General features: G+C 55.3%; 1 protein-coding gene across 9 annotated transcripts in view; it reads left to right on the forward strand.

Moving 5' to 3' along the window:
- Window positions 1–12,566, forward strand: part of Hspg2 (heparan sulfate proteoglycan 2) — a 101,056-nt gene that overhangs the window by 41,058 nt on the left and 47,432 nt on the right. For 5 of the 9 annotated variants that reach the window (XM_075946554.1, XM_075946556.1, XM_075946560.1 and 2 more), the window contains exons 5-30: window positions 1–59; window positions 477–637; window positions 2,187–2,237; window positions 2,614–2,742; window positions 2,987–3,232; window positions 3,317–3,436; window positions 3,911–4,042; window positions 4,238–4,382; window positions 4,470–4,621; window positions 4,727–4,873; window positions 6,858–7,021; window positions 7,311–7,490; window positions 7,599–7,795; window positions 7,903–8,050; window positions 8,606–8,733; window positions 9,056–9,142; window positions 9,222–9,280; window positions 9,414–9,481; window positions 10,290–10,430; window positions 10,554–10,730; window positions 10,838–11,017; window positions 11,109–11,227; window positions 11,589–11,700; window positions 11,816–11,929; window positions 12,013–12,140; window positions 12,437–12,523. In XM_075946554.1, coding sequence (XP_075802669.1) covers window positions 1–59; window positions 477–637; window positions 2,187–2,237; window positions 2,614–2,742; window positions 2,987–3,232; window positions 3,317–3,436; window positions 3,911–4,042; window positions 4,238–4,382; window positions 4,470–4,621; window positions 4,727–4,873; window positions 6,858–7,021; window positions 7,311–7,490; window positions 7,599–7,795; window positions 7,903–8,050; window positions 8,606–8,733; window positions 9,056–9,142; window positions 9,222–9,280; window positions 9,414–9,481; window positions 10,290–10,430; window positions 10,554–10,730; window positions 10,838–11,017; window positions 11,109–11,227; window positions 11,589–11,700; window positions 11,816–11,929; window positions 12,013–12,140; window positions 12,437–12,523 — 3,431 coding nt within the window. The remainder of the gene's footprint in view (window positions 60–476; window positions 638–2,186; window positions 2,238–2,613; window positions 2,743–2,986; window positions 3,233–3,316; window positions 3,437–3,910; window positions 4,043–4,237; window positions 4,383–4,469; window positions 4,622–4,726; window positions 4,874–6,857; window positions 7,022–7,310; window positions 7,491–7,598; window positions 7,796–7,902; window positions 8,051–8,605; window positions 8,734–9,055; window positions 9,143–9,221; window positions 9,281–9,413; window positions 9,482–10,289; window positions 10,431–10,553; window positions 10,731–10,837; window positions 11,018–11,108; window positions 11,228–11,588; window positions 11,701–11,815; window positions 11,930–12,012; window positions 12,141–12,436; window positions 12,524–12,566) is intronic. The other 4 variants (XM_075946557.1, XM_075946558.1, XM_075946562.1 and 1 more) reach the window with 1 other exon arrangement.

The following is a 12,566-nucleotide window of genomic DNA, read 5'->3' on the forward strand; positions in this document are numbered from 1 at the left end:
CTGGAGACAGAGTATATGAAGATCCCGGGAAACCAGATCGTCAGCGTGGTGTTCATCAAGTGAGATGGGTTCCTGGGGATGGAAGGGGTGGGAGCGACCAGGAGGGGTCAGGGATGGGAAGTGGCTTGGCTCCCAAGAGCAGGGCAGGGAGGGTCTGAAGGGATGAACCGTTTTTGGTTTTTCTGAGACCATGTTTCTGTGGGTAGCCCTGGCTGCCCTGGAACTCTTTCTGTAGACCAGGCTGGCCTCAAATTCACAGAGATCTGCCTGCCTCTGTCTCCCAAATTCTGGGATTAAGGTTGTATATCACCACTGCCCAGCAGGGATGGGTCACTCTTGATGGAAATTCAGAGAGCATAGATGGGGTATCCTGCTCCAGAAATGGCCCTACCCTAGGTGCAGGCTGCTTAGGTCCAGGACTGGCCATGGCAGGAACTTGGCAGAGGTATGGAGATCATAGACCTCTTTCTCTTTAGGGAGCTGGATGGCTGGGTCTTTGTTGAGCTTGATGTGGGCTCCGAAAAGAAATCGGATGGGCCTCAGATTCAGGAGGTCCTGTATAAAGTGGTCTCCAGCGGCTCCATTGGCCCCTACGTCACCTCTCCCTGGGGATTCAAGTTCCGACACCTGGGCAGAGGTGAGCCTGTTCTCCAAACTGGGGTCGCTCCTCCAGTTTCTCAGATTCTAGCCCCTTCTGGTGTCTCTACCTTCAGTCTTCTCGACTAAGACTAGCATACCCCTGGAGACAGGATACTCACTCCATCCGGAGCCCCAGCTTACCTGTCTTTCTGCTTGGTTAGAGCCAGACTGCTCCCTCCACCAGGACCCATGAAGCTGTATCCTCACAGACCTTCGTATATTGATAGTAGCTAAAACTCCCCCTTCATTCAGCACTTCCCAGTCAAAAGACATTGGCATTCAGCAAAACCAGCAGTTGTAGGGCTGGGGAGGTGATTCAGCAGGTAAAGAAGTGTTACCTTGGCACCCATGTGACCCCAAAGATGTGGCAGCCCATCTATATAATTCCAGCTGTCAGGAGGCAGAATCAGGATCCCCAGAGCAAACTAGCTAGCTAGCTAGATTGCAGAACAGCAAGCTCTGATTCAAGAGAGAGACCCTGCCGTAGTATAAAAGATGGTGACCAATCAAGGAAGACTGTCAGTCTCAGGCATGTCACATATATGTATGTGTATCTTTTTTTTTGGTTTTTTCAAGACAGGGTTTCTCTGTGGTTTTGGAGCCTGTCCTGGAACTAGCTCTGTAGACCAGGCTGGTCTCGAACTCACAGAGATCCGCCTGCCTCTGCCTCCCAAGTGCTGGGATTAAAGGCGTGCGCCACCACCGCCCGGCATGTATGTGTATCTTTATGATATGTATCTATACATGCAAACACTCTCACACACACACCCTTTTTTTTTATACCTAAAACCCATCATTCTCAAGCACCAAGTGAGTGTAGGCCCTGTTCACAGGGCCCTGATACCTAGCGTCCACTCAGGCCTCCCAAGTTCCATGAAGTATTCCTCCTGTTTTCAGGATGAGGGAACTGAGGTTCAGAAAGGAAAAGTGGTCATCCACACCAATGGGGATGCAAACGAGATCCGTGTGTTTGCCGCTCTCTCTAGAACCCATGCCGGATGGGAAATGAAATATAAACCGGTCCAGAGAGGACAGGAAATGGGCCCAAAGTCACAGTCTTAGATGCATAAGCTAGACCTGGGTGCTCAGGGTCAGCCCATGTTTCCTGTCACTCTGCCTGCTGTCCTGTCTGATCCACTGAGTCTTTCCTGGGCCAGTTCTGGTTCATTCCTCATAGGCTGTGGTACTCGCCCCTTCTCCAACGCAGCGTCCTTACCGAGCGGGCTCTCGCTTGTCATGTTATGTGCCTCTGACTCAGTGAAGCTCTAGATGGGACAAACTCCAGGCCCACAATGGTGTCGTCTAAGGGAAAAACCAATAGTATGCTATCAGCTCTCTCGTTCTGCATGTAAAACCTCTATCAGTGCACCCCAAAATCAAACTTGCTCTGCTGGGTTTTCAGACCCAGGCCTAAGTTTGCCAGAGACCTAGCTATCATTCTCACCTCAGTGAGTTCTTGGGGCGGGAGGGGGCAGCGGCAGGCTCGGCTCGGGCCTCGGTTTCCAGGTCCCTGGTGGGATAGTTGCTGACTATAGCTTCCTTTCCAGCACAGACCCCCCCGCCATCCCCAGCTGCTGTGGGGGTCACAGTGACACCAGGTGAGAGTATGAGCCTGACTGAGGTCCAGGGGGTTCCTAGAGAACCTAATAGATGGAGGACAAAGGCCACATGCCTGCCTCCTCCCACTGTCTATTGCCCTCACTGGGCCAGGCTGTAGCCTGCACGCGTATGGCATGGTAGCTGCATGCGTGTGGCATGTCACCTGTGTGACGGTCCATGTAAGGAGTTCTGCCCTGTGCTCCACGTGTGCCATGTGTGTGCCCACCAAGCGCTTCTTGCTCTTGTTGTCTGCCACAGTGGCCTGACTTGACACCAGAGCCACTTACAGCCATGCCTCGACTGTGCTGTCTGTTACAACCCTAGCTGCCTTTGCCTGCTGCCTGACTTCCCTCCTGCCTCCTCCCCCACCAACAGTGCCCTGGTTCCCAAGGGTCTGCACCGAGACGGAGTTTGCTTGCCACAGTTATAACGAGTGTGTGGCTCTGGAGTATCGCTGTGACCAGCGACCTGACTGCAGGGACATGTCTGATGAGCTCGATTGCGGTGAGGAGGTCTTGTGAACCTCGAGGGGTCCCTGGTGGCCTGCCCAGGGTCGGGCTACATCTGAGTCTCTGGGTCATCTGGGCTGTACGGGTTTGGTGCAGGCACAGAGGTCTGGAGAGGGTGGAGATGGGGACACAGGGATGGCAGAGAATGGTTGTGGATTGGATTTCAGGGAGTGTGGGGGACTGTGGGGTGAGGGGTGAGAGCCACCCAGTCACTAAACATCAAGGGATTCTGTCCACAGAGGAGGCCGTCCCAGAGCTCAGCTCCTTGCCACCTGCTATTGTGAAGGTGTCACCTTTACCAGAGGCAGCCGCAACAGCTCCACCTCCAGTCACGCATAGGCCTCCATTTCTGTTTCCCAGCGTGGCTGTGCCCGCAGCCTGTGGACCCCAGGAGGCCACATGCCACAGCGGGCACTGCATCCCCAAAGATTACCTTTGTGATGGTCAGGAAGACTGCAAGGATGGCAGTGATGAACTGGACTGTGGTGAGGACCGTGTAGGGCGGGGGGCGTGGGGACTGGACTCCGGTCCACCAAGGACCGCCATGACTCCCTGCCTGGTCCACACAGGGCCCCCTCCACCCTGCGAACCTAACGAGTTCCCCTGTGGAAATGGACATTGCGCTCTCAAGTTGTGGCGCTGCGATGGAGACTTTGATTGTGAGGACCGCACAGACGAGGCCAATTGCCGTGAGTACAGCAGGCCCCACTATGCCCCTGTCTTTCTAGTCTGTGTTCGTCTGTTCCCTGCTCTGGGAGGTGTGCTGGCCTTATTAGTCAGCGAGGGACCCTGCAGACAAACATCCAAGGTCCTCTGTGTTTGGAACTGTGTTAGCAGACAGCTGCTGGCCATGTCTCTCCTGCTTTGCCGCATTTGAGTGACTGTTAGTCTTTTCCTTGTCACTGTGCTGGTATTGGTAAGAGAACCGGATGAGCAGATCTCTGTGAAGATGGCGTCCTGGACCGGTGTGTGGGTCACAGCCTAACCCACGGGCTGCTCAGTCTATTTTATGCTGTTGTATCAGAGTGCTAGAGCCTGGTCACTTTATAACCCATTGGATTTGGCTCAGTTTTGGAGGCATCGTAGGTAACTGAAGGTGGGAATTGAGCCGTGTTGCCCTGCAGACAGTGCCCTGTGCTCACTCCACCTGGTTTTGTCCCCAGCTGTCAAGGAGCCTGGGGAAGAATGTGCGCCCACACAGTTCCGATGTGTCTCCACCAACCAGTGCATCCCGGCCAGCTTCCACTGCGACGAGGAACCTGACTGTCCTGATCGCAGTGATGAGTTTGGCTGTAGTGAGTGAGGGGCTGGGGGTGGAGTGGGGATGGGGATGGGGCTGGGGGTGGAGTAGGGATGGGGTTAGGGATGAAGTGGGATGGCACTGGGTGGGTACCACTTTCCATCTGTTTTCTTAGACCAGTCTCCAGTCTCCCAGCACTCCCTGCCCTAATTGCTGATTAAACACTTAACTCCTGCTCTCCTGTCCCCAGTGCCCCCCCAGGTGGTGACCCCTCCCCAGCACTCCATCCAGGCTTCCCGGGGCCAGACAGTGACTCTCACCTGCGTAGCCATTGGTGTCCCCACACCCCTCATCAACTGGAGGCTCAACTGGGGCCACATCCCTGTCCATCCCAGGTGCGATGCAGGTGGGAGTGGCCGGCCTGTGGAAGAGGTGGAGTCTGTGGCTCATACCTAACCCACCACTCTCTTGGGGCCTACCAGGGTGACAATGACCAGCGAGGGAGGGCGTGGCACACTGACCATCCGAGATGTGAAGGAGGCAGACCAGGGCGCATACACCTGTGAAGCCATGAATGCACGTGGCATGGTGTTCGGCATTCCAGATGGCGTGCTGGAGCTCGTCCCACAGCGAGGTGCTGTAGGCGGGTGGGCTGGTGGGGTAGGGTGGGCGACTAACACCAATACCACAGGACCTCCTCCTGGTGGCCAGCCATAGCCTCTTCCCTGCCTCCCAGCAGGCCCCTGCCCCGATGGACACTTCTACCTGGAGGACAGTGCCTCCTGCCTGCCCTGCTTCTGCTTTGGTGTGACCAATGTGTGCCAGAGCAGTCGGCGCTTCCGGGACCAGATCCGGCTGAGCTTTGACCAGCCCAATGACTTCAAGGGTATGTGATGGGTGGGCTCCAGGCTCCCGGGAACCTGGGACAGGTGTAGAAGGACCAGGGCCAAAGAGCAGGGAGTGACCCAGAAACACTGAATTATGTCAGAAAAACCTCTAGGACAAGCCAGATCCCTGTTTGTAGCCTCAGGCTGTAGGGAGAACAGACTCTGGATCCTAGGCCCTGTGCCTACACACACACACACACACACACACACACACACACACACGCACTACTAAAAAGAGGGCTGGGGAGATGGCTGAGTCAGTGAAGTACTTGCCACAAATCCCGGCACCCTTGTGAAAGCCAAATACAATAATATGAGCCTGAAACCCCAGCCCTGGAGAGGCAGAAATGGAAGGACTCCTAGGGGTGTGGCCAGTCAGCCTAGTTCCAGGGTCCGTGAGAAACCCTGTCTCAAAAAAAAATAGATGCAGATTTGGGAATATATTAAGAGCGCTTGCTGCTCTTCCAAAGGATTCAGGTTCAGTTCCCAGCACCGGTTAGGCAGCTCACGAGCACCCGTAGCTCCAGCTCCAGGGAATCCAACATCCTCTTTTGAATTCTGCTTGCATCTGCACCTCTGTGTGTATACATACATTAAGAAAAGAAAATAAATCATTAAAAAAAATAGGTGGGGGAGCCAAGCATGGTGGCACGCCCTTTTAATCCCAAGACTGGTAGCCAGAGGCAGGCAGTTGTGAGTTTGAGGCTGCCTGGTCTACATACTGAGCTCCAGGACATCCAAGGCTATGTAAAAAGACAAAAACAAAAGCAAACAAAAGCAAGCCAACCAAACAAAACTAGAGGGCTTGTAAAAGATGATTGCCTAAAGTTGAACTCTGACCTCCACAGGCATGCTGGGGCATGTGCATGCAGACACATAAATAAATGTAGTTATTTTCTCCCCACAGGCACACACACACACACACACACATTCACATATATCTGCACACAAACATGTCCACACACATATACACCACACAAAAAGCCAAACTGTTGGATTGCCACCAATGACATGTGAGCATCCAATGGCAGAGTGTAGGTACCCAGTGTTCCTGTTGTCATGTGAAGGGTGCTGCCTGGGGGCAGGCAGGGTGCTGCCCAGAAATCCTGCATGGGAGCTTCAGGGTGGTGCACATGTCGGGAGAGGGTTGGACCAGTGACCCCGTAACAATAAAATCAAGCCCTTTTTTGAGCACCTCCCTCGTGTTGCCCTCATTTTTAAAACTTTTTTTTTTAAGATTGATTTATTTATCATGCATCCAGTGTTTTGCCTGTGTGTATGCTTGCATATCAGAAGGGGGCGCCAGATCTCACTATGGATTGTTGCGAGCCACCCCGTGGGTGCTGGGAGTTGAACTCAGGACTTCTGGAAGAGCAGTCAGTGCTCCCAACCAAGTCAGCTTGTGCATTTTGTCTTCATAAGTCCATGAGCTGGGCCACCAGGATCATTATTTTATAGATAAGGAAACTGAGACTTTTGTCCAGGCTCAGGCCCCAGGAACATGGTGGAAGCAGGACTTGGGTTTCTATTCTTCAGCCCCAAATAGTTTTCTGCTAACCTCAGTGGGCTGTTCCCAGTCTGATGGTCCAAAGGTTCTGGGAAGTCCTGCTGTAGAGAGCCTCTTGCCCTTTCCTTGACTGTGGCTTCGTTAATGGCTCCCATGTTGGCCCTCCCTAGGCCATGCACCAAAACTTCAGGAGGTCAAATGACTAGAAAAGGAAAAGAGCCAATGCTTCTTTGTGGGTGGATTAAAACAGGGTTTTATGTAGCCCAGCCTGGCCTCCAACTTGAACTCATGATCCTTCAGGAGTGCTGGGATTGCCAGTGTGTTCCATGCCCAGCTCTGCTTGGCTGCTTCCTAAATTCCCGAGAGAGAGATGCCTCTATTTTCTCTCTATTATCCCTTCCTGGGTCCCTGCTTCCAGAGTGGTTGTTCTCCACTAATCGTGGGCTGCAATCCTCATCCGCCTTTTGTCCTTGCAGGTGTGAATGTGACCATGCCCTCGCAGCCCGGTGTGCCCCCCCTCTCCTCCACCCAGCTGCAGGTCGACCCGGCCGTGCAGGAGTTCCAGCTGGTTGACCTGTCACGCCGCTTCCTCATCCATGATGCTTTCTGGGCCCTACCCAAGCAGTTCCTGGGTAACAAGGTGAGGGCAGCTGCTTCTCTGGGGACAAGGCAAGATCTCTGTCTGCTGCCCTCTCAACCCACTTTGGGTTCTTCCCTGACCACCTACTCTGGGCTGGCCAGAGTGCCCTGTACTGGCCTCCTTGGGTATGTGCTGTCTGCCATGGTCTGGGTTCTCCATGCCCACTTCTCTATGAGCCTTCCATGCCGGGCACTCTATGAGCCTCAGAGGAACAGAGTGAGGGACTGGAGGACAGGATGCAGCTGCTTCAGGATGGCTGCCCGTCCCTGATCTTACCTGTCCTGGCCAGGTGGACTCCTATGGTGGCTCCCTGCGCTACAAGGTGCGCTATGAGCTGGCACGAGGCATGCTGGAACCAGTACAGAAACCAGATGTGATCCTCGTGGGTGCAGGTTACCGCCTCCACTCCCGAGGCCACACACCCACCCAGCCCGGAACTCTGAACCAGCGCCAGGTCCAGCTGTCTGAGGTTGGTGGCACCTGAGTCCCAGGGGTCGGTCTAGGAGGGAGGATCAGCCTGGACGGAGTGATGCATGCCACGCAGGCACTGATAGACAAAACACCTTATCCCCTCCAGGAACACTGGGTCCACGAGTCTGGCCGTCCCGTGCAGCGGGCTGAGATGCTGCAGGCACTGGCGAGCCTGGAGGCTATACTGCTGCAGACAGTGTACAACGCCAAGATGGCCAGTGTGGGACTGAGTGACATCGTCATGGACACCACTGCCACCCACACCACCAACCACGGTCGTGCTCACAGTGTGGAGGAGTGCAGGTACCTGCCCCTGGTCGGCTGTGGATCGTGGGGATGCTATCTGGAGTAGAGGTGAAACAGCAGAGCATGTGTTTACTGCAGCCATTCTCTTGATCCGATCCCCACAGATGCCCCATTGGCTATTCTGGTTTGTCTTGCGAGAGCTGTGATGCCCACTTCACCCGGGTGCCTGGAGGACCCTACCTAGGCACTTGCTCTGGCTGTAATTGCAATGGCCATGCCAGCTCCTGTGATCCTGTCTATGGCCACTGCCTGGTGAGTAGCTCAAGCTGCCACTTGGACGTTGGACAGGAGTGGGGCTCCCCTGTCTCCATGAGCATGGCATGACCTCTAGAATGGCTCGGATGGCTCCAGGTGAATCACCATGACCTCTGGATACCTTAACAAGAGATACAGTATCTGGACAAGGGAGCCGAAAGCCTCTCTTCCTTGGCAAGGGCTGTAGGAAGCATAGTCCAGACATTACACCTTCCCTCTGGGGGATAGTGATGAGGACTGGGATTGCAGAGCTGATCAAAGAGAAGGCACAGACAGGCCACTGTCTTCAGATTCCCGAGCAGCTATTGGGGTGACAGAATGGACTCGAGGGCAGAACTGGCCCTGGGTGCAGCCTGGAAGAGGGTGGCAGGTTTGGATCCATGTCAAGAGGTGCTTAGAACCATCGATGCTATTGGCTTCCATGCTGGGCTACCACTGCCAGGGGAGGCACCTTGAGGCTACTGTCTACACAGCTGTGAAACATTCTGGAGCCTGTCTGACCCGGTTCTGCTCAGTAGGACCTGAGCTACCCGCTACCCTCTCCTGTCCTAGAATTGTCAACACAACACAGAAGGACCTCAGTGTAACAAGTGCAAGGCTGGCTTCTTTGGGGATGCCACACAAGCCACAGCCACTGCCTGCCGGCCCTGCCCCTGCCCATACATCGATGCTTCTCGAAGGTCAGACCCCGCTCAGGATATGGTAGTCTGGCAAGTAGGGGTATTCTCTGTCAGGAAAACTGGGTACCCACACGGATTCCAGTCCTGACCTTCTCACCGAGTTGTCCCATACTCTTTGATCTCTTGTGGACCTCACTTTCCCTTTCTGTATAATGGGCCCATCTCCTGTCCTACAGTTGCTATGAGGCCACAGAGGAAGAACAGGGACCGGGAAATGGCATCATGCCCCTCCATGTGTCTGTGGGAACAGAGGTCATTTCCTGGCATGAGCATGTCAGGCCCCCAGTTCTACCCTTCCACCCTGACCACTTGATCCCTACAGATTCTCAGACACTTGCTTTCTGGACACGGATGGCCAAGCCACCTGTGATGCTTGTGCCCCAGGCTACACGGGCCGTCGCTGTGAAAGGTGAGAAGCTGATAGGGTGTGGTTGGGAGTCGTGGAGACAGGATGCCCCGGCTGGGTGTGACAGTGTTGTCTCCCACAGGTGTGCCCCTGGCTATGAAGGCAACCCCATCCAGCCAGGCGGGAAGTGCAGACCCACCAGTGAGTATTGTGACCACCTCTTCTCATAACCTGCTGGGAGGGGGGCACCTCTGCCCCTTCTCGGCTCATGCCCAGAATCCCTGGAGAGCCACCCATCTAACCCAATCTGCCAATGCTTTCCTTCTGCCTCCAGACCAGGAGATCGTGCGCTGTGATGAGCGAGGCAGCCTGAGCACCACGGGAGAGGCCTGCCGCTGTAAGGTGTGTGCGCTCTGCTTTCTCCAAGACCGTGATCCTAGCCTAACTGTGGCCAAGGGAGGAAGGAGAGCCTACCCTCTCTGGTACCTTGGCGAGTGGACGCTGGCTTTGCCTGAGGCCCATAGGCCAGGCTGGCTGGTCTTCTATGCCATGAGGGAAGTCCCGGCCTTGGGCAGGAGCACTGGTTAAGGAGTCGGCCGCCCTGAGTTCAGTTTCCTGACGTGGCCTCAGCAGCTGTTGTGTACCTTCTGACCCTCACCTGCATCACTCTGTCAGGTGTCGTGTTGATGTCCCAGCAATAGTGGGAGACTCAGATGTCAGTGGAGAAAGGAACCGGGCGAGCTTTGCAGTCAGGCACTCCCAATCTTGTAACGAAGAGTAGATAAAACGCACTGAGTGACCATGTGCGTTGGTTCATGTCTCAAGCCTCGCTTTCATGAGAATAGAGAAATCTCCACCTTCCTCTCAAGGCTCTAATGCAAGTTGAGTGAGGTGGCTGAAGAGGCACTCACATGGTACATGGGCTTTTCCATCATAAGTTGTCATGGTAGTCAATTCAATTGACTTGCTTTGTTTCAAATCCTAGCTTATTTGTGAGCCTCTTAGCCAATGAGAAAAGGGATAGCGGTTTCCGTAAGCACCGATGATCTGGCGGTGATTGTTCTGGTGGCGGTGATGCCTCACACATATGTGTTTTCCATGGTGCTCTGGGACACCCCCCCCCCCATCTAGACCGTGGGTGGATTCAGCTGCTAGTTCCAGGCAGCGTCTCCCGGGGGCCATCCTGCAGCTCCTGACTCTGTGTCCACAGAACAATGTGGTGGGGCGCTTGTGCAATGAGTGCGCAGATGGCTTCTTCCACCTGAGCAAGCAGAACCCCGACGGCTGCCTCAAGTGCTTCTGCATGGGAGTCAGTCGCCAATGCAGCAGCTCCTCCTGGAGCCGTGCCCAGGTACCCACAAGAGGGTGGCAGCTGGATGGGACAGCCATGCCCGGGGCTGGGGGGACAAATGGGGGAATCCCACCACCACTACCACCACCACCATTGCCCCTTTCCAACATTCTGCATTTCCAGGTCCTCGGGGCTTCCGAACAGCCCTCTCGGTTCAGCCTGACGAATGCCGCAGGTTCCCACACCACCAGTGAGGGTATCTCGTCCCCTGCACCTGGGGAGCTGTTGTTCTCCTCCTTCCACAACCTCCTGTCTGGACCCTACTTCTGGAGCCTTCCTGCCAGCTTCCGAGGAGACATGGTGGGTGGGTCAGAGGAACAAAACAGGCAGGGCATTAAGAGGATAGCAAGAACATGATCTGACCTGACTTAACGTCTCCAACTGAAAACCTGCCCATCCCATCTCAGGTGACCTCCTATGGAGGAGAGCTGCGTTTCACCGTAACCCAGCGGCCCCGGCCCAGTTCTGCACCCCTTCACAGACAACCACTGGTGGTACTGCAGGGGAATGGCATCACTTTGGAGCACCACGCCTCAAGGGAGCCCAGCCCCGGGCAGCCCACCAACTTCATAGTGCCCTTCCGAGAGGTGAGCCCCATCCCATCCCTTCTTGTTCCTCTCTTTCGGGGCCTCAACACAAAGGAGGGTAGGAATGGATCGTATGTCGTTTCCTTGACAGCAAGCCTGGCAGCGTTCTGATGGGCAGCCAGCCACAAGGGAGCACCTGCTGATGGCCCTGGCAGACATCGACATCCTCCTCATCCAAGCATCCTACACCCAGCATCCGGCCGAGAGCAGGTAGCTGGGGCTGGGGCCAGGCAGAGGGGTCTCCAGACTAAGCAGAAACATGGTGTAACCCCTCACCCACTGCCTGTAGAACGGAGAGCATGCTGCTGCCTCCCTTACAGAATCCTAAGAAGCTGGGGACCAGTATCTCCTGAATCAGCTTTCCAGCAGTCCCCAGAGGAGCTGGGTAGTGTAGCATGTCCAGGCGAGGAGGGGAGAGGGTAGTTCTTTGGAGGAAGCAGCAGATGTGAGCGGTTGGCCGCAGCCCAAGAGACTGCAGAAGAATGAAGGCCACGTGGTGATGGAGCTCAGGACTCTGGGTATTCCCAGGACACAGTGAGCATCCCTTCACCATGTGTCTTGTCACATCCAGGATCTCTGGCATTAGCATGGACATGGCTGTGCCAGAGAACACCGGCCAGGACGCAGCGTTGGAAGTAGAACAGTGCACCTGTCCACCCGGGTACCGCGGTCCTTCCTGCCAGGTGAGCCTGGCTCCCCCACCTATCCACCCAACTTCCTTCACAGTGATTGCTGGCCTTTCCTCTTTTGTCTCCCCCCATATGGTCAGCCCCCCACCGGTGATCTTTTTGTTCCCAGGACTGTGACACAGGCTACACACGCATGCCCAGCGGGCTCTACCTGGGCACCTGTGAACGCTGCAACTGCCATGGCCACTCAGAGATCTGTGAGCCCGAGACTGGTATTTGCCAGGTGATTCCTGCCCCTGTACTCTCAATCCTCAGATAGCCTTGGCTTCCAGGGGCCCAGCCTCAATCTGCCCCATGTCTCTCCAGAGCTGCCAGCACCACACGGTGGGAGATCGCTGTGAGCAGTGTCAGCCAGGGTACTATGGGGATGCCCAGCGGGGTACACCACAGGACTGCCAGCCCTGCCCATGCTATGGAGCCGCTGCTGCTGGCCAGTGAGTCTGGGCTCCGCTCTTCCTGAAGTACCTACCACCCCTTCTACCTTCTCACTTGCCCAGCACTGGGGAGACTATAGTTAAATCTCAGTGTGTCACTGGAGACAGATAGCCTCACTTTCAAAGCCCTGGTTCCCTAAATGGGGACAGCGTACCCCCCCTTAGCCCCTGAGTAGAACTGAGGGAGGTGGTAGGAAAGGGACTCGTGGCATAGACTTCACCCGCCTGCCTGGTCTGTGAAAGACCCCGGTAGGCGTAGTCGATGTCTTACTGACGGAACTTTCCCTCTCTCTCAGGGCTGCCCATACTTGCTTCTTGGACACAGATGGTCACCCCACGTGTGACTCGTGCTCACCAGGCCACAGCGGGCGTCACTGTGAGAGGTGAGAAGGGCAGTGGGGAGTGCCGGGGGCCCAGGAAGGTACA

This window comes from Microtus pennsylvanicus, chromosome 13, assembly GCF_037038515.1.
Source record: "Microtus pennsylvanicus isolate mMicPen1 chromosome 13, mMicPen1.hap1, whole genome shotgun sequence".
Taxonomy (NCBI): domain Eukaryota; kingdom Metazoa; phylum Chordata; class Mammalia; order Rodentia; family Cricetidae; genus Microtus; species Microtus pennsylvanicus.